Source organism: Vulpes lagopus, chromosome 5 (genome assembly GCF_018345385.1).
Source record: "Vulpes lagopus strain Blue_001 chromosome 5, ASM1834538v1, whole genome shotgun sequence".
Lineage (NCBI taxonomy): Eukaryota > Metazoa > Chordata > Mammalia > Carnivora > Canidae > Vulpes > Vulpes lagopus.
This window is the reverse complement of record NC_054828.1, coordinates 52,815,463-52,836,988: the sequence shown is the minus strand read 5'-3', so window position 1 is coordinate 52,836,988 and position 21,526 is coordinate 52,815,463. Positions and strand designations below refer to the sequence as shown.

Sequence of the window (21,526 nt, the reverse complement as noted above, 5' to 3'; positions counted from 1 at the left end):
CACATCGGGCTCCCAGTGCATGGAGCCTGCTTCTCCCTCTGCCTGTGTCTCTGCCTCTCTCTCTCTCTATGACTATCATAAATAAATAATAAAATTTAAAAAAAAAAAAAAAGGTGGATGGGAGGTCATGCTCACTTCTAAAAAAAAATATATATATATATATAATATACTGTGGGGCACCCGGGTGGCTCAGTGGTTGAGCATCTGTCTTCAGCTCAGGTCGTGATCCCGGGGTCCTGGAATCGAATCATACATCGGGCTCCCTACAGGGAGCCTGCTTCTCCCTCTGCCTGTGTCTCAGCACTCTCTCTCTCTGGGTTTCTCATGGATGGATGGATGGATAAAATCTTTAATAAAAATAATATACTATGAAAATGTGTGTGTGTGAGAAAGTGTTTTTAAGTGTCATGATTCAAGTTTTTCTTGCATTGTGGCACTTCCCATCCACCAGACCTTAACATATAGAAAAACATTGCAACATTCATCTGTAATTGCTGTTAACCTTGAATCATAGTATGTATAAAAAGACAAGTCTAAATTCCAGTCCATTCATACTGTTGGACTTATGTTCATAGTTATGAATCTTATACTCTCTGAAATCTAAAGTTTGATAGTATGAATCCTTGGATCTTTTAATCTAAAAAGTACAGTTTTTTTCTGGGTACAAATTAAGTAAAAATAAGATTCTTTATAATTTGATTATACTGATGTGTAAGCTACTTTGTGTAACCACATTCTAATATCTGACAAAACTGACCTTTATAGTAGAATTACCATTAAGTGTAGCATTAGTTTGAGTTTATGCAATTTTTTTTTAAAGATTTTATTTATTCATGAGAGACACAGAATGAGAAGCAGAGTCAGGCAGAAGGAGAAGCAAACTTCTCTCAGGGAGCCCAATGCAGGGCTGAATCCCTGGACTCAGGATTATGCTCTGAGCTGAAGGCAGACGCAGACGCTCAACCACTAAGCCACCCAGGTGTTCTGAATTATGCAATTTTAAAAGCATTTTTATATTTTTTAACTTTTTTAAAGATTTTTATTTATTTAGAGAGAGATTGTAAGGGGGAGGGAGAGAGCGTGGAGCCCACTGTAGGGCTTGATACCAGGACCCCAAGGTTATGGTCTTAAGTCATGCTTAATTGCCTGAGCCACCCAGGCACCCCTCTTTAATGTTTTCTTAAATAAAATAATGATTGTCTCACTATTAAATTTTGTGGTTGCCTGCTTACTCAACATTCTTAAAAATCATTGCTAGTGACTTTTTTAAATGGCTAATTATCCTTGAAATAAAACAGTAGTCTCTTTATTCTGGTATCACTCTAGTCTTTTGAATTAGTTTCCTGTTTTAATAATTCTGCTTAGGAGATTATGGAAAGAACTTGAAAATGGACTTGAAAGTCATTTTGTATGTTGCAGATAGGTGGAAAATATGGGGTGTTTTTTCTGCCTTTTTTTTTTTTTTTAAATTTTATTTACTCATGACAGAGAAGCAGAGACATAGGCAGAGGGAGAAGCAGGCTCCATGCAGGGAGCCCAATGTGGGACTTGATCCAGGGACTGGAATCACGCCATGACCCAAAGGCAGATGCTCAACCACTGAGCCCTTGGGGAGTCCCTCTTTTCTGCTTCTTTAATTTACAATAAAGCAGCCAAGCTATACTTAATCAGACCTCAACTACTTAGAACACCAGAAAAGAGGATAATTTTTATTTTTATTTGATTGATTTAAAATTTTTATATTTATTTATTTATAGATTTTATTTATTTATTCATGAGAGAGAGAGGGAGAGACACAGGCAGAGGGAGAAGCAGGCCCAGGCCCTATGCAGGGAGCCTGATGTGGGACTTGATCCCGGGACTCCAGGACCAGGCCCCAAGCTGAAGGCAAAAGTTGATGTCAGAAAGTCTGCACTCGGGATCCCTGGGTGGCGCAGCGGTTTGGCGCCTGCCTTTGGCCCAGGGCGCGATCCTGGAGACCCGGGATCGAATCCCACGTCGGGCTCCTGGTGCGTGGAGCCTGCTTCTCCCTCTGCCTGTGTCTCTGCCTCTCTCTCTCTCTGTGTGACTATCATAAATAAATAAAAATTAAAAAAAAAAAAAAAAAGAAAGTCTGCACTCTACAATCTATTCTAAAAACTTTATTTACCAGAAAACCTCTTCAGTTTTCAGAGCCTGAAATAGGTTTAGGAAGGTTGGCTGATATTTTCTGCTACTTAGCAACTTAGAGGCAGCAAGAATATATGTACATGGATAGCAGTAAATGGTAACATATGATAGGGAAGGGAGAGTAAAGATGATTAAAAGCCAATACTGAGACTTGAAAGCATAAGAGTCTAGTCAAACTTAACTAACATCTGTATGACATCTGTTGCATAAAGAAATGACTATATGATGGGGAATGTGTGTAGCTTAGATATCCACCCATCCATAGTTAGGATACTTAACTCATTAATACATGATTGAATTATATATAGTAGTATAGGATAACTTGAAGAAGATAATGTTCTTTTAAAAAATAAATAAAAATAAAAACAATTCATTTTTAAGTGTTTACTTAGCTAAAGATTTGCTTATGGAACGGATCCCTTCATTCTCCTTGGCCTGATATTTGAGATATATAAAACTTCACATAATAGGAATATCCAACTTAAATTTGGCTTTTGTGTTTCTTCAACAGACAGCTGGAAATGATCCATATTGTTTTGTGGAGTTTTATGAGCATCGTCATGCAGCTGCAGCGCTAGCTGCTATGAATGGGCGGAAGATAATGGGTAAGGTAAGCTGTCATATTTAAAGAAGGTGACTTGGAAAATTTTAAGTTGTATATGGTTTTGTTTACCATTGATTGATTAATTGTGCACACAAGCAGGGGTGGTGAGGTGGTCAGAGGGAGAAAGAATCCCAAGCAGGCTCCACACTCAGTGCAGAGCCCAACATGATCTCACAACCCTGAGATTGTGACCTAAGCTGAAATTAAGAGCCAGACACTTAACCAGCTGAGCCACCCAGGCGCCCCCAATTTTGTTTACCTTTTAGAAGCATGCATTATATTCACTTTATAGAAAAAGGTCACATTTAATATTTAAAAGATGGGATAAAGCTTTTAGAGGGCATGTTTATGTTGATATTCTTCATGATGCCACACACAGTAAATACTAAAATAGTTATTGAATTACTCAAGCTTGGATGAAACATCTAGAACTTTGGATGCTAATGGGGAAGAATAAAAAGAAATGACTGTTACTTTATTTTATTTTATTTTTTTATTTTTTTATTTTTTAAATTTATTTATTATAGTCACACACAGAGAGAGAGAGAGAGAGAGAGAGAGAGAGAGAGAGGGGCAGAGACATAGGCAGAGAGAGAAGCAGGCTCCATGCACCGGGAGCCCGACGTGGGATTCGATCCCGGGTCTCCAGGATCGCGCCCTGGGCCAAAGGCAGGCGCCAATCCGCTGCGCCACCCAGGGATCCCCATGACTGTTACTTTAGATAAGAAAGGATAGTTGAATGTTAACAGAAGTATGTAAGATGTGGATTTGCCAACATTTGAGTAAGTGTAGGTTAAAAGAGAAGTATTGAAACTTTGGCCAGAACTAGTATGCTCTTGAGTGTTCGTCTCCAACATATACCTTCCTATGTGTTTATAGATGAAAATCTTGTAATACCTGATTTTGAGCTTTATTTTTGTGGAGTATAAATGTAGAAACCTTTTTTTAGGAAGTCAAAGTGAATTGGGCAACAACCCCCAGCAGTCAAAAGAAAGATACAAGCAGTAAGTATATTTTATGCTCTTTGAACATTTGTTTTTATTGTACACAGTAGTTTTATTGTAAAGCATATAAACATCATACATGTTTGCAGTAATGTTTTGATCGTTATCCTAAGATATGATTGAATGTGTTTGTGTTAATAAATTTAAGAACAAATCTAATCTTTGTCATCAGGTAGTACCGTTGTCAGCACACAGCGTTCACAAGGTAATTGTATCTTCTTAAACATAAAATGAAATCTCTTGAAAGGGTATTCACTAACCACTTGAAGTTTTTTTGTTTGATATTGGGGGGAGGTGGGAGGGAGGAGGTCATATTTCTGTTTGTCTCTCTGGCAGTATATTTCCCCCTTCTTCCCAGTGTTGACCAAATGTGGCTTGTCCACTATAGTGCTGTTTCAAGCTCTCTGACCCCCTTGGTAGCAGCTGATGCCTTAGAAATAATTTCACCAACTAAAGGTGAAATTTCACCAACCCCTGCTTCCTTGAGGTCACGATCTGTGCTTCATACCAGATCTTCCGATTGGATTGCTTGAGTTGCTCCTGAAATAGTGTTTCTCAAATGGCAACCCAGTATGTTGCTTAAGGCCTGCCAAATGGGGGTAACTTTTCCAAATATACTTTGTCAAAGTTGATATATGTGTTCCTTTTAAAGTGTTGATCCAACTATTTTGTATTTTTTTAAATGTTTCTTTTTTTGAACGTTGTCCTTTAAAAAAAAAAAACTTCACATATGGGATCGTTATTTCTCTCCAATGCTTTTTTAATGGTCTGATATAAAGTGAAGGGATTACTGTTTTCATTCTGTTGCCTTCAGTCTTAGTTCACTTGCACATGGATTCACATAAACTGAATGGTGTAATGTCTGGGCAACCAAAACTGTTGGCTTTTGAGAAAACTGTCAAATACTTTAACATCAAACTGTTGCAATGCAAGGTATTTCTTTGATTGTTCTTCACAAAATATGGTTAAACCACGTATATCATGTAGCTAGCTTCAGCAAATTGTCTTAACTGAGGCAAATCTAGTCTACATAACTCACAATACCACTATTTTATTTTAATTTTAAAACTCTAGTGGTAAAGTGGATAAATGTAAATAATCACTATTAAAATGGTAATTAAGTATAATTTTTAACAATACTTTTTATGTATTATTAGTTTATTTTCTTAGACCAGTATAATAATTGGCTGTGAGTAGAACTATAACTGTCAGTTTCCAGTTAGATATATCAGTCTTAAAGAGAATCTTTCCTATATTATCACCTTCATTCATTATGTGTAAAATTGATAGAATTTGTATAGATATAGGATAGTATTTTACTTATACTTTATTTAATCCATAAATTAAGATTATTTTATTGAATAGATTTTAGTGTATTTTAAATTCTAAAATATTATTTTTCTTTTCACTTCCCCCTCCTTCCCCTTATAAGATCATTTCCATGTCTTTGTTGGTGATCTCAGTCCAGAAATAACAACTGAAGATATAAAAGCTGCTTTTGCACCATTTGGAAGAATATCGTAAGTAACAGAAGACAAATTTAAACTGATTTTAATTAGAAACAGTCTTATGTAGAAGTAATATGAAAATCTATTATGAATTTTAAACCCTTAAATATAATTCGCTATGTTGTTTAGAGACTATTTAAGCCGTTACCAGCCAAAGATTGTTTTCCCATTGATAAATCTTTGGTCTTCGGTTATTTTAAAATCCTTTCTCAGGTTAGTGTTAGCTCTTAGGAGACAAATCTGCTATTGTACATATTGTTTCTTATGTAAGTGTCTTGCTTAGCTTGGTCATAATCTTTAGTAACCTTGTGGTGTGACTAAGGAATTTAGACCCTTGTGGGGCATTTCTATGATACCATGCATTTTGTTTTAATATATTTTAACAAAAAGAAACCTTAACAATTCAACATAAAAAAGCAGTTGTTAAATGTTAGTCCTCAGATATCTACCCTTTTGTTATTGTTGTTACTGTTAATAGTAATGCTTTTCAGTATTTTGTGGAGCAGTGTCTTGCTTGCATTTGTTATTATTATTTTTTAAAGATTTTATTTATTTATTCGTGAGAGACACAAAGAGAGAGGCAGAGACACAGGCAGAGGGAAAAGCAGGCTCCATGTAGGGAGCCTGATGTGGGACTCCATCCCGGGTCTCCAGGATCACGCCCTGGGCCAAAGGCAGGTGCCAAACCGCTGAGCCACCCAGGGATCCCCCTGCATTTGTTATTAATCGTACAGTTTAGGCCCATTGTAAATATCTCGCGCTAGATAGTGTTCATCATAAAAGAACTTTAATTGAAAAGCATGCCATAGTAGAGTAAGAATAAGTCGATTATAATATTTTCTTAGAAGTACTTGTTGAATTTAGAAAACAGGATATTTGGGTTTCTCGTTGCTTTTTTATTGTTGTTCCAGCTAGAAGAGTAGTAAAAAGGAAACTTTAGCTTTGGTTTGGTTTCAGGAACAGACCAACAGCAGAAAAAGAAGGTGAGGAAAGGCTGGAAAGTAAATCCCAATAATATTGGTGGTAAATTTGAGGAGTTTTCATTTGAAGAGTTGTAATTCATTGGTAGGAGGATGAAAATAAATAGTGACCAGGGAATGGTCATAAGTAAGGGGCCAACTTTAAAGTCAGTCAAAAGATTAGGGTTATAAATGGACTCTTCTTTTAGGTGACATTTTTCTTTGTGAGAACTGATTAGGAAAATAAGTAAAGTTCTAGTTTCTTGATTGTTCCTTTTGATTGGTCTTAGGGTTTTGATGATGGTTAGCTTGCTTTGAGATACCTAGACTGGAAAGTCTTAACCTTTGGCCTCTCGGAAGCTGTGTAAATCTCTGTATACAAAATTTTGTTTGTTTACATTTTGGTATGGAGTATCTTTGTAAGTTTTATCCTATTTTCAGAGTAGTCACAGGACCATAAAAGGATTAAAGAAGGATTAAAGAACCCTGATCTAGATCTTTGCTGCTTCTTCCTTAGAGAATCCTTTCAGAAATAAGTAAGACTTAAATATATTTCAAGGCTAACATATCCTGAAACTTAACTTTAAAAAGAAAAAGATTTTCTAACATTTTAACAGACTCAGTAGCTATTTTATTTAAATGCTTTGATTTTGATTACAGTAGCTTTTCTGAAAACATGGAGATTTTAGTTTGGGATTAGATAAAGAATAGTTTAATAATCAGTGAGCTTAAGTTAAATGACATTCCAATTTTAATAATGACTTTTTAATCATGGATCAGTAATTTCTTTTTGTTAAATATGTTGGTATCATAATTATAGCCTAGATTTTCTTATGATTGACCATGATTACTGTTGTATATATATTTTTGGTAAGGCTTTTTTTATAACTTACAATTTATAGATTATAATTTTCAGTTGAGGTAATGTATAATGTATAAGTTTTAGGCTACCCAAGGAGTTAGTGTTTCTAAATTTAAAAGAATCATTTTCAGTTGGTAGCATCATTTCCTGATTTTTTTTGTTAAAGGAGATAAATTAATAATTATATATTGAAAAATTCCCAGGATAGTCATATTCTCTGTAGAGATCCTGCAACAGTACTTAATTTATAGATGGTATACAGTAAGTGGTGGCCTATTAAAATATTTAGTATAAAAAATGTAGTACTTTCTTATCCTAATTTATATAGTTTTATAAGCTATTCTTTGAGCTTTAGGATAGTCTAATTTTGGTATAGAAGTGAATCAGTTACCACATTAAATGCATGTGTACCATACCAATAATTAAGTATTTTTTTTGTATTGAGAAGTGACTTGCATTAGTTTTCCCTTTCACCACCACCTCTTTGTCATTTTGACCCTAAACACTTAATAAATCACTCCTAAATTGATCGAAATATGCTTATGTATACTATAAAATTATATTGCATGGCTTTCTGACTTGGGTTTTTGTTGTGAAAGTGCCTGTTTTGTTCATGTGTCCTGAGAGAACAAGCATTGTGACATACCTGGCTAACTTAAAAGCAGATTGCCTGTGAAGCACAATTTGAGTCCAATTTTTTGAGGTATGGAGTTTTAGCTATCATGGCTGGGTTTTTTTACTCAATCTCAAATAATAGGGCTCTGGTTATTTTGCAGAGTATCTCTGAAGAATGGACAGAATTGCCCTGGCTAACTACAAGCTACGGTTCACAGTGGATAAATGTTGGCGTGCTTTTTTACTTTCTGACTTTTTAAAATTTGCTTTTATATCTTATAGTTTCCAATCAATCTTATATGATTGCTATTTTAAAATTCAGTATAAAATCTTTTCTTATATAGTTAAAACTAAAGTGTGTGTCTAGTGTGATTTAGCATTTCTGAAAACATCAAGTTCTCAAAATTTACCCATAGTCCAAAAGGGGGGTGTATCAATTGATCTGAGAAAACAAAATAATTTAATTAATTTAGGAAATATACAGCTTTTTATTCTCTTAGTTTCCAGTTTTCTATTTTAATTTTTTAATGATTAGGTGGTATATAGTGTCAAATAGAAACTTATAAATTGCATGGTTAAAGAAAGCCATTCATCTAATGTGCCTGTGAACCCTATAAATGGTTAAGTAATTTCATATGAATAGCTGCTTTTACCATGCTTAATATTTAAAAGTTTAAAAACTTTTTGAAGTGGGCAGCAGTTTTTGTACAATATATACATCATATATATCTAAGAAGTTATTGATTTGCATGTTTATTAAGCCTCATTTGCTAATACATGATAAATTTTATAGAATAAAAGGTGAATGTGCACTAAAGGTTCATTTTAATGAAGATGAAACATAAAAATGAGTTGTGTATGACATTCTCATTTGATATCCAGAAGAGAGTTTGCAAACCTAAACTTGTGATTATTTCTGATTTCAGAGATGCCAGAGTGGTAAAAGACATGGCAACAGGAAAATCTAAAGGATATGGCTTTGTCTCCTTTTTCAACAAATGGGTGAGCTTAATTAAAAAATACATGAATTGTGCTTTAAGAGTAAAGAATAAAGATAATCATTTTGTTTTAGTAATTATCTTTCATCTGCCATTTGGTCACTGATAATTAACACTTTGACAAGAGGATATCTTTTTTCTCCTGTTCGGTCATTTATTCAGCATTTATTTAGCACCTGATGCATGAAAAGTACTGATAAAATGTATTCAGAATATAGAAAGTAGAGATGTTTAAATTATCAAAGGTAGATTTTGAAAATCTCATTTATGTATTTAATTCATTATCTCCCTATTTATATTCTCAAAGTTTATTTTTTTAAAAGATTTTATTTATTAGAGAGAGAGGCAGAGACACTGGCAGAGAAGCAGGCTTCATGCAAGGAGCCCGATGTGGGACTCAATCCTGGGACTCCAGGATCACGCCTGGGCTGAAGTCGGCGCTAAACCGCTGAGCCACCCAGGGATCCCCTATCAATTGGTTCCTATATAACATGTTTTACTAAATTATTTTATTTGTAGTAATTTTCCATTGGTTCTTGGGAGTTTTTAAAATATAACAATCATATTAACTGCAAATCCATATCTTTGTGTTTGTTTTTAAAGATCTTATTTATTCATGAGAGACACAGAGAGGCAGAGACACAAGCAGAGCGAGAATCAGGCTCCATGCAGGGAATCCCTGGACCCCAGAATTACAACCCGTGCCTAAGGCAGATGCTTAACTGATTAAGCCACCCAGGCACCCCTTGAACATTTTCTGTACATATAATTGAATATAATATGTTCTTTGCTATTCCCTTATCCTGTGTCATCAGTCTTTCCCTCTCCAACGGGTCATTCCCATCAACCAAAAAACATGTTCTAGTATGTATTAATGAAAACCATGCTTGGGGTACCTGACTGGCTGAGTTGGCTCAGTTGTGAGATCAAGCCCCAGGTTGCGTATGGAGCCTACTTTAAAAAAAAACAACAACACACACACACACACAGGGCAGCCGGGGGTAGGGGGTTGGGGGTGGCTTAGCGCCACCTTCAGCCCAGGGCGTGATCCTGGAGACCCAGGATTGAGTCCCACACCTGCTTCTGCCTCTGCTTGTGTCTCTGACTCTCTCTCTATCTCTGTCTCTCTCTCTCTCTCATGAATAAATAAATAAAATCTTTAAAAACACACACACACACTTGACCCCATATGCCTTTCCTATCTATCTCCCCATTTTACTGCCGTAATTCACAGACTTCTCAAAGCTGTGTTTCTGTGGCCCGCACTTTTTCATCTCCAATTGACAGTCATACATACACACACCCCATAAAAGATATTTTCCCTCTTTTGTGAGTAGTCTTTTTTTTTTTTTTTTTTTTAAGATTTTATTTATTTATTCATGAGAGACCCACAGAGAGAGGCAGAGATATAGATAGAGGGAGAAGCAGGCTCCCTGTGGAGAGCCTGATACTGGACTCAGTCCCAGGACACTGGGACCGCAACCTGAGCCAAAGGCAGATCCTCAACCACTGAGCCACCCAGGTGTCCATGAAGTACCCTTTTTGGTTTGTTTTATTTTATTAAAGATTTTATTTATTCATGAGAGACACACGGAGGCAGAGACACAGGCAGAGAGAGAAGCAGGCTCCATGCAGGGAGCCTGATGTGGGACTCGATCCCAGACTCCAGGATCACACCCTGGGCTGAAGGCAGACGCTAAACTTCTGAGCCGCCCAGGGATCCCCCCTTTTTTTTTTTTTTTTTAATTTTTATTTATTTATGATAGTCACAGAGAGAGAGAGAGGCAGAGAAGGGATCCCCTTTTGTGAGTAGTTGTATTTGTTTCCTAGGGCTGCTATATCAGTACCATAAGCTGAATGACTTAACACAATAGAAATTTGTTCTCTTAAAGTTCTGGAGGTAGAAGTCCAAAATCAAGTTGTCATCATGGCCACGTTCTCTCCCAAGGTTCTGTGGAAGAACTCTCCCTTCACAGTTTCTGACAGTAGTCAGCAATCCTTTGTATCCTTGGCTTGTAGCTACATCATTCCAGTCTCTCCTTTTGTCTTCACATGGCCTTCACCCTATTTGTGTCCACATTGTCTTCTTAAAAGGTCGTCATACTGGATTTAGGGCTCCTTAATCCAGGATGATCTCATCTTTCTTTTGTTGTTGTTTTTAAGTTTTACTTATTTTTGAGAAAGTGTGTGCACGAGTCGGGGTAGGGGCAGAGAGAATCCTCAAGGAGACTCCCTGCTAAGCATGGAGCCTGACGTTGCAGGGCTTGATCCTACAACCCACGAAATCACCACCTGAGCTGAAACCAAGAGTTGGATGCTGAACCCACTGTGCCAGCCAGGTGCCCTTGGCATGATCTCATCTTAACTAATACATCTGTTTCTAGTTTGGATCACATTCACAGTTGGGGGCAGATGGTAGTTAGGACTTTATGTCAGGGATGCCTGGGTGGCTCAGCAGTTGAGTATCTGTCTTCAGCTCAGGCTGTGACCCCGGGGTCCTGGGATTGAGTTCTGTATTGGGCCCCCCACAGGGAGCCTGCTTCTCCCTCTGCCTGTGTTTTTGCGTCTCTCTCATGAATAAATAAATAAAATCTTTTTTTTTTAATTTTTATTTATTTATGGTAGTCACACACAGAGAGAGAGAGAGAGGCAGAGACATAGGCAGAGGGAGAAGCAGGCTCCATGCACCGGGAGCCTAACGTGGGATTCGATCCCGGGTCTCCAGGATTGCGCCCTGGGCCAAAGGCAGGCGCCAAACCGCTGCGCCATCCAGGGATCCCCAATAAATAAAATTTAAAAAAAAACAAAAAAAGACTTTAATGTCAATTTAAGGGACATAATTCATCCCACAACAGTAAATATGTCATGGAATTCAAACTGATAAGTATGGTAAACAGTGTTTGTTTCTTTTTAAGAATATGCATTTCCGGGCAGCCCCGGTGGCCCAGCGGTTTAGTGCCGCCTTCAGCCCAGGGTGTGATCCTGGAGACCTGGGATCGAGTCCCACATCGGGCTCTCTTCATGGAACCTGCTTCTCCCTCTGCCTGTGTCTCTGCCTCTCTCTCTCTCTGTGTCTGTCATGAATGGATAAATAAAATCTTAAAAAAAAAAAAAAAAAAGAAGAAGAAGAAGAAGAGACCTCTTAAAAAATAAAAAAGGATATGCATTTCCTTTTTATGTGTCTCAAGAATGGCCTTAACCTTGAATTTGCCTGTTTTCTCATGGTAGGTTCTAAGCCCACATTTGACATACATAAATCAGAATTGCAGCCCATTTACTTTTCAGTCCACCATAAGCTGACTTTTGTTCTCATTCTGAACAAACAGCTAGGATACTACCACCTACTCATTTCAAGTTTATCACTAGATTTCTGCTTCTTTGGCTCTGTAACAGTACACTTCTGGGATTTCTTCCTTTATCATTGGAAACAATTTTTTAGTCACCTTCTCTAGTAGTTTTTCCTTTACTCAGTTTTCAGATTTTGCTTTTTCCAGGATTCTTCTTTTTCTCTCTAGTCTTTCCTCATAACTCTGAAATTCCTATCTCCAATTCACTTTATTTCTTTGTGCTCCATATTTAACAAGTGATTTTCATTTAGATGTCTTAGAGACATCTCAAACTTAATGTATCCTTAATGGGGTTCTTTGTTTCTTCCTCAGACCTGTTTTCCTCCTCCCTCCTGGGTTTCCAATTTCAGTAAATTGGAACTAACTAACACTATCCTCCCTGCTGCTCAAGAAGGAACATAGGAGTTATCTTTGATTTCCTCCCCTTTTACTTACTGTGCATCACCACAATTCTTGAGTCTTCCTATAGGTGATATCCACTGCTGTGGGTATTGCTTTAGTCTCAAAGTGTCTTTTTCCTCTTATTACCCTTTTCCCTAAACCATTCCCTTTCTAGTGCTAATTATGGCCTTGTTAAAACATAAATCAAATCATGACAATCTCTAACTTAAAATCTTTTAGTTTTTTCCTCTGGCACCCATTTTAGCTCACTAGATTCCACTGAAACTGATTGTCTTGACCACGCTTTTTTCATAGGACGCCTGGGTGGCTCAGTGGTGGGGAGTCTGCCTTTGACTCAGGCCGTGATCCTGGAGACCCAGGATCGGGTCCCACATCAGGCTTCCTGCGTGGAACCTGCCTCTCCCTCTGCCTGTGTCTCTGCCCCTCTCTCTCTCTCTCTCTGTCTCTCATGAATGAATAAATAAATAAAATCTAAAAAAAAAAAAACATGCTTTTTTCAGATACATACCAAATCTTTCCTGCCATAACGCACTTTGCAAAGCTTTTCTCTACAAGGGCTTCCTTCCCTAATGTTTTCACTCAGCTAGCTCCTATTCCTCTGTTTCAACATAAATAATATATTTCAGAGAGACCTTCTCTAATTATGCTAAATTAGATCCCAAAGCCCATGTTCTCTGTCATCCTTTTGTGTCTGTCATGGCATTTACCACAATTTGTGATGTTTATTGTGGCCCTAAAAGAATGTCAGCTCTGGCACCAGAGACCATGTCTGTCTAATCAATTGGTGAATTCTTGGTGCTTAATCTGCTGCCTAGAACATGATAGCTATTTAGGGTTTACTTGTAGAGTGAATGAAAAACCAAATACTGTCATTAGTTTGTTGGATTGTGTAAAGTAAGATTTTGCATCCATAATAGTTATTGCATGAACTTTATAGTAGTTATAATAAGGGCTTTGAGGTAATTAACATTCCCAAAGTCTGATACCCAAATGAAAGATAATTTAAAAGCACCGTTGCATTTTAGGAAACATATCATATATGGTATATTTTATACAGCATTTTCATTCAGTGGACATTTGTGAAAAGCAACTGAATTTTCTCTACTGCTAATAGTCTGTCAACATCAATTAATGGTGGCTTCTTTGTCATTTCTAATGTGCGGAACAGGATGCCGAAAACGCCATTCAACAGATGGGTGGCCAGTGGCTTGGTGGAAGACAAATCAGAACTAACTGGGCAACCCGAAAACCTCCAGCTCCAAAGAGTACATATGAGTGTAGGTGTATTGGAGAAGAAAAGGAAATGTGGAATTTTGGAGAAAAATACACTAGATTTTAAATGTTAGAGCTGTTCCCGGAGACTTATTGCAGAAATAGATGAGAAGCAAATCAAGACTACTGTTCAAAATGTACTTAGTTTTCATTTTTGTAATCTTAAATAAATGATTATCTCTAATGTCAAGTCTCCTATTAAATAGAGAATATTAAGTAATTTTTTTAGATATTGTTGGGGATGTTTAATCCTCAAATGTATTATGTGTTACGTAAGCATTTTAGTCAAGGTAAAAATTACCATTACAGTAGTGTAATTGATGCTGCTTTTCTGTTTCTGAACATTTTATTTAATGAATTTAAAATATTAAACTTTTCCCTCCTCAGCAAACACCAAACAGCTATCCTATGATGAGGTTGTAAATCAGTCTAGTCCAAGCAACTGTACTGTATACTGTGGAGGTGTCACTTCTGGGCTGACAGGTATGGAAACCTTAACTGTATGGCACATTGAGGATAATTTTTTAACTGAATGCTTGATGTTTATAGGATTTTATATAACTTGGTGTGGTTTGTTTTTGTATTTTGTCTAACAGAACAACTAATGCGTCAGACTTTTTCGCCATTTGGACAAATAATGGAAATTCGAGTCTTTCCAGATAAAGGATATTCATTTGTTCGGTATGGGTAGTTTAAAAAACAAAACAAAACTTTTTCCCCCCAAAATCATTTTGAATATTTAACTTAGTAGTTTTCTTAAAAATTTACCTTGGCTTAAAAAAAAAAAAAGAAAGAAAAAAATTTATCTTGGATAAAAAAATAGAAATTTCTCTAGCATTTAGCAGTATTTGCCGCTGTTTTTTTAATGGCTCCCTCCTTATAACCACAAGATCAATAAGACATTCTCTATTAAAAAACAAACAAACATGGGGATCCCTGGGTGGCGCAGCGGTTTGGCGCCTGCCTTTGGCCCGGGGCGTGATCCTGGAGACCCGGGATCAAATCCCACGTCGGGCTCCCTGCGTGGAGCCTGCTTCTCCCTTTGCCTGTGTCTCTGCCTCTCTGTCTCTCTCTGTGTGACTATCATGAATAAATAAATAAAATCTTTAAAAACAAACAAACAAACAAACAAACAAACAAAAAAGACATTCTCTATTAAAATAAATTTCTCCAGAACTACAAGATTTTTGAAAAAATATACCAAAGAAAATAGACTTCTTAACATGCTTATTTGTGTGAACTGCCTGTTTACCTCAGGCTCAGCTTGATTTTTAAAAATAAGTTTTATTCATAAGTAAACAGTTTATATTGGTGATTCTTAATATTGTTTTCAATAGGTTCAATTCCCATGAAAGTGCAGCACATGCAATTGTTTCTGTTAATGGAACTACCATTGAAGGTCATGTTGTGAAATGCTATTGGGGTAAAGAAACTCTTGACATGATAAATCCTGTGCAGCAGGTGAGAGGGTTCTTGACTTTGGACAGTAATTGCTGGCGTGATAGTAGGTTATTTTAAAATGAAATTATTGATAATCCTTGTTAATAGTTTCTAGCTAAAATGATAATATATAAGGGCTCTTAACATTTGGTAGATTTATTCACATACTATTTGGAAACTCACAAATGTGTTTGATTCAGTTGAAACAAAAGCTATAAATATATTTAGAACCTTGGCATTTTCTTCTAGATTTTGCTACTTTTGTTTTTCCAGGAAGCTTTAGTGGTTTAAATGTGAACCCATAAAAATTTCTGTGAGGGGATGCCTGGGGTGGCTCAGTCAGTTAAGTGTCTGACTCTTGATTTTGGTTCAGGTCATGATCTCAGGGTGATGAAATCAAGCCCCAGCTCTGTACTGGGTGTGGAGCCTGCTTAAGATCCCCTTTCTTGCACTTTCTTGTGCTTTCTCTCTTTAAAAAAAAAAAAAAAATTCTGTGAAGAAACTGTGTAAATTAAGTGCAGACAGCATAAGAAAAGCTAAACTATATAAGCTATATGGAATAAGTAATCTTTTATATCTTCCCTTTCTATTTTAGTTACAAAACACTGAAACATTGTACAGTTTAATATTTATTATGGAGACATTACCTACTGCCTTATATATATATATATTTTTTAAAGCATCCATCTTACAGACTCTTGTTTATCCTTTCATTTTAATTGCATTCATGGCCTTATATGTTATGGCTATACGTTTGTGGTATATTAGGACAGTATGTGTGCATATAACTTCAAATAATACTAAATTACCTGTTACGATTTTATTTAATAGCAGAATCAAATTGGATATCCACAAGCTTATGGCCAGTGGGGCCAGTGGTATGGAAATGCACAACAAATTGGCCAGTATATGCCTAATGGTTGGCAAGTACCTGCATATGGAATGTACGGCCAGGCATGGAATCAACAGGGATTTAAGTAAGCATATTTGCTCTTTTCTTTTATTATTAGCATTTGAAAAGTTAAGAACTTAGGAAGAGATTTTAAGTACTTAGTAGGTAATGTGGTCCTCTGTCTAAGGCAAGTTTCAGCCTTTGAAGGACTTAGTTTAGAGCTGTTTCTAATTTATAGTTTTAAGTATATTTCTTTAAAAATTGTCTGGAAATGAACTGCCCTGAGGCATAACCAATGTTAAAAGAATTTTGGTAATGCTGGATAATGAATCAACTAATATTTAAGGAAGAAAATGAGAGCTTAATAATTGCTAAGTTTTTTATGTGACCTCTGATCATTTAGCCATTCTTGGATACAGTTATTTTGATGATGATTGTTTTATTTGTTCTGCTTTTTTTTTTTTTCTGTGCTAAAGGGTAGGTTTATACATTAATATGGGTACTTCTTGTAACAAGTTTGTGCCCCATGTTGGTGTAGCATTTACTTAAAAATAAAATATCTAAAAAATATATAAGTGAAAGAACCTTATTTGTAATGTTGAAAAATACTATGAGCTTACATACACTAATAATTGTTTTAATTTCTTTGAGTAATATAAGTGGCAGTCTCTATTGTGCCAAATGATGAGTTTCTTTCAGGTAGTGGTTTGTTCAGTGTATGTCTAACCCAGATGCACAGTTTTCCTTTCTGAGGTTAGAAATGAGTATTTTCTGAATTCAAAGGGAATAAATGTTTACAGATAAAGGGGTTTTGTTTTTTCTTTTTTTAGCTATATTAAACTAACAAAAGTAAACTACAAATTAAACCTATGAGGATGCTTGTTTTTAAGAGAAAAAACTTTTGCCTTTGTTTTCCTTGGCATAACCATTATTATTATATTTAGGCTTAAGTGTTTTTTTCCATGTATAATGTTATTTTTTCTTGGCATTTTAACCGGTGGATTTCCCCTCCTCTCTGCTTCTTTCACATTTTCTACCAGTCAAACACAGTCTTCTGCACCGTGGATGGGACCAAATTATGGAGTGCAGCCACCTCCAGGACAGAATGGCAGCATGTTGCCTAATCAGCCTGCAGGGTATCGAGTGGCAGGGTATGAAACCCAGTGAAAAAGGACTCCATAATCTAAAGCCAGTGGCTTGAGGCTACAGGGAGTGTAGTAAAGCCGTTGTTTACTTAAAGATTTATCAAATCAGTCAGTGCAAATGTCAGATACAATGTATTTATTTAAAAGATTCATTTTTTAATCATGAAATTACTTATCATCCACATTGTTTTAAAAAGAAACAAGATGCTGGATGTCTGCCAATTTTTGCCTTCATTACCTTTTTTGATAAAGTTTCTCAGATCCTTGTTTCAAATACAAATGCAGGGATTGCTGCCACTTTTTTAAAAGTAAGAGGCAGAAAATTGCACAATGTTGAACTTTTTTCCACTAAAGTAGCGTGCAGTTCTAGTTTGCATTCCTGATATGATTTAAAACATGTAATATAAAGATGTTAAAAAAAATGAAGAACCAAAACTGTGCAGAGTCTAGAAGTTCTTTGTAATCTTCAGCTTGTGCACAATTCTGTTTTAGGGTTTTGTTTTGTTTTTTTTAAAGCATTGTTTGAACTGTCCCATCCTCCACTGTTTTCCCTTTGGGGTTTTAAAATATAAATTATTAGTTTACATCATTTTTGTAACTACATTTTTCACAAATTTGTCTTGCCTTATTAAATTTCTGTAAAATATACTTAAATGGAAAAAAATGACGTTCACTTAGATTGAAAACTTTTCTCAGATGGATTGATAATTGCATTCATTTTGTGTTTTATATGAGAAGGTGCCTCAAGAATTCCCTCTTGGATTTGTTTAAAGGATTTTTATCTTCTGTGATAAACTTTGCTGTGTACCAGGAAATATAAAAACAAAAACTTGCTACTAAAGAAAATCTCTGAAATGTGAGAAGTTCTTATGAGCCCGTGTTAATTTCATGTGTCAACTTCTACATTTACGTGTATTGTTTCATTCTGTAAAATGTTTTAGCAGTTTAATATTTTGCACAGTTAGCAAGCTTTGTATGTCATTTCCTTCTTAAAGGCATCATGCAGAGTTGACAGGAGATTTATAAGGTTTTAAGTTGTTTGCATGTGAATATCAAATACACACTTTGGTAGTCTTTGAATACAAAGTCATCTGCTCTTGTTTTTCAAGAATTTTGAGACACAAAGTTGTATGTAAAGGAATATGTTAATTTGCCATTTTCTAGTTATATTTACTCAAAAAGAGTAAATCAACTGAATTTTAATATGTACAAATGATAGCTGTGAAACTGTAGACTATCCTATATCAGGCTTGGGGTTCGTTGTGAACTTCAAAGTTAGCCTGAAGGACCAGCCGGGCAAAGCATTTTTTAAATGTTCAGAGGCCAAAAGATAAACAAACAAAAAAAAAAAACCTTAAAATCCTACCTCCTTAAACAGCCTTCAAAGAGGAGAATCCTCAGTGCAATCATTATTTTTATTCTTTTGGTACCTGTTTTCCCGGAGTTCCCAATTTTATTATTTTGGGGTGGCTCCGAGCATTAAGAGGTTTAATCTTTGATGGCATTGTTCTAGTTTTAAAATTTCTAGTACATTTCAGAGTCTCTTAGAAGAGTCGTGGGAGATTTTGTTTTGTTTTCAGTGAAAGTCACAGACTTCCTTCTTCCTTTACTCACAAAGGGGAAGAGTCCCCCATATACATATTTGGATGGTTTGTTGTTTTTAAGACCTTCAGAGAGCTCCTAGTATTTAGTAACAGAAAAGGCCTGTGAAATCTTAACGTTCCTGGCCTTGTCTCTTCCAGATAGGAGCAAATTAAGCTGGTCTCTAAAGCCAATATTCATGTAAACCAGAGCCCAGGAAAGACAGCTCATAAGTGTATAATTCTCTGGAGCTCAATTCTATGCAGTTGTACTGATGTTTAAGTCACTGTGTATTTTTAAGTGTTGATACATTAAAAGTTGCTTTATGGAAGATGAGTAAATTTTTTAAATACTCGGGAATTTTATTTCCTTGTTAACTTCTACAGATCAGGGCATGCAACCAGAAGCAGCTTAAATGAAATACTCAAAAATAAAATATCAGGAAGCTATTTTTCGATTCTTCTGGTTTATGTTTCTATTTTAGGACCCTCATTTTTCTTAGTCAAAAATATTTTGTTTCCTGTACATCTGTGGACTGCAGGGTAAATTATTTGGACAGAAGTAATTTAGGCAAAAGTATAGTTTTCTTTGATTATCTCAAGTAACACTTATTAGCCAATATATTTTCTTATTGCACAAATCTTAAAGTGTACATTGACTACTTTTTGAGAAGAAAGTAGTATTTCTCAAAAAGTGACTACTGAACAAATTGACATTTCAGGAACATTGATAACTTTGGTTTAAATCTTACTCCTAGTGTTAAATCATTTAAAGATTTTTTTTTTTTTTAGTCTAAAAATCATACTGGTTAGTATCAGGTAAGAAAATTAAAAGTTTTAAAAATGGTTTCGTTCTCTGCAATATGCATTCAGATTTTACTATAAAATACATCTGGTACTGTAAAGAACCTGAAGTGATTAACACTTAATGGGTCGTTAATCCAGTATTCTTTGCCCTGACTGTTTGGATATTAAAGTTCCTTTATGTTTTCTATAACCTGTGGGATTTTCTTGCAGTGATTATTGTGTGTGAAAGATTTTTCTTTTTGGTCTAGCCATACTGTTATATTCACTCAGGTATTTGTTAGCTTTTTTTTTTTTTTTTTTTTTTTAATCTTATTCCAGAAATCATGGTTTGCATTTGGTTACTGTTTAATACCACAAAGAATTGGCATTCTGTAGATTTATCTCATTATGAAACCAGGATCTCATTTTTCCTTGTTGATGTTATCTTCCTGTTGAAAATGAGTTACACATTCTAGTTTTATTCTCCTGTTTTGTCCCTGTGTTTGCTCGTCTGCTTTTGTATGTGCATTAGATTTCAGTGGACATTTGAGAAGGCAGTTGGTAGGGACTAGATTATATTTACAAAGAGAATTAGGTTTACTAAGTACTGTGGGGTGCTCTTGAGGTTATGGTTAAATTGGAAAAGTAAAATGTGTTTGTAGGACTGAAAAAGCAGACCTGGGCTTTTAAAGCAGTCCCTGTCTTTAGGGACACCTGGCTGGCTCAGTTGTAGAACATGTAACACTTGATCTTGGGGCTGTGAGTTCAAGCCCCACATTGAGTAGAGATAAAGTAATGATTTCTAAAGTCAAAATCATTTTTTTGTAGAGAGTTATTCCATCTTTTCCAGTCACTGCATTTTGACTGTTGTATTTAGAACTGTAAGAACCTGGGCAGCCCGGGTGGCTCAGCAGTGTAGCGCCGCCTTCAGCCCAGGGCGTAACCCTGGGGACCCGAGATCGAGTCCCACATCGGGCTCCCTGCATGGAACCTGCTTCTCCCCCTGCCTGTGTTTCTGCCTCTCTCTCTCTGTCTCTCATGAATAAATAAATAATAAACAAAACCTTTAAAAACTGTAAGAACCTACCCTCCATAACACATTTTAATTTAAAAGCCTTAATAAAATGTTTATGAATGTGTCTCAGTTGAATAAGATTTTATATTAGGCCTCTGAAGTTGGAGGCAGCTGAAGTTGTTCTGATAGTAATTCAACTATAAAAGGAAAAACCAGACCTCCAACTCAGGATTGCTAGGGTTGGAATAGTGATTAAGCACAATTTTACTAGGTTAATGAGATTCCTAGCCCATTATCCTTGTTCAGCTCTAAAATACCAATAGCCGCAATTGTGTAGGTCATGCGGGCTTTGGAGGATCTTTATATGGAAAAAATAAACAACTTTTGTTTTTTTGTTTTTGTTTTAAGATTTTATTTATTCATGAGAGACACACACAGAGAGAGGCAGAGACACAGGCAGAGGGAGAAGCAGGCTCTGTGCAGAGAGCCCGATGCGGGCCTCGATCCGGGGACCCCAGGATCACGCCCTGGGCTGAAGGCAGACACTCCACCACTGAGCCACCCAGGGATCCCCAAAATAAACAATTTTTGAAAGAAAAGACAGATGCTGACATTTGATGGTCCCCACCAAAAAACTAGCTGGTCACCAATCCCCTCACAGTGGAGAATTCAGTCACTAAGCCCTGCTCTCGTACACACGTTCTCCAAAGAGGTGTTCGGTGTTTCACTTTTAAATAAAGACAGCTAGTTGTAGTAGTAGTGTTTTCAGAACTTTGAATTATATATCCGATGACACTTTATACACACATGCACTATCATGGATGACCATAGAATAAACATTTTTAGACCTGCAACTTAGAGGATTTTCTTCCTTGAATTCCCTAGTTCTCAGTTACTGCGTAAGCTCCATAAGAACGAGAGATCAAAA

At 36.1% G+C, this 21,526-nt stretch overlaps 1 protein-coding gene across 21 annotated transcripts in view; it reads left to right on the top strand.

Moving 5' to 3' along the window:
• TIA1 (TIA1 cytotoxic granule associated RNA binding protein) overlaps window positions 1-19,791 on the top strand; it is a 31,454-nt gene extending 11,663 nt beyond the window's left edge. For 5 of the 21 annotated variants that reach the window (XM_041755012.1, XM_041755009.1, XM_041755011.1 and 2 more), the window contains 11 exons: window positions 2,681-2,779; window positions 3,723-3,777; window positions 3,950-3,982; window positions 5,210-5,297; window positions 8,648-8,723; window positions 13,637-13,745; window positions 14,128-14,223; window positions 14,337-14,421; window positions 15,078-15,201; window positions 16,012-16,157; window positions 17,113-19,791. In XM_041755012.1, the coding sequence (XP_041610946.1) occupies window positions 2,681-2,779; window positions 3,723-3,777; window positions 3,950-3,982; window positions 5,210-5,297; window positions 8,648-8,723; window positions 13,637-13,745; window positions 14,128-14,223; window positions 14,337-14,421; window positions 15,078-15,201; window positions 16,012-16,157; window positions 17,113-17,239 (1,038 nt within the window). In that variant the 3' untranslated portion in view covers window positions 17,240-19,791. Of the gene's footprint in view, window positions 1-2,680; window positions 2,780-3,722; window positions 8,724-13,636; window positions 13,878-14,127; window positions 14,224-14,336; window positions 14,422-15,077; window positions 15,202-16,011; window positions 16,158-17,112 lie in introns of those variants that run through there. The other 16 variants (XM_041755018.1, XM_041755014.1, XM_041755019.1 and 13 more) reach the window with 12 other exon arrangements.
• Window positions 19,792-21,526: the final 1,735 nt, after the last annotated feature.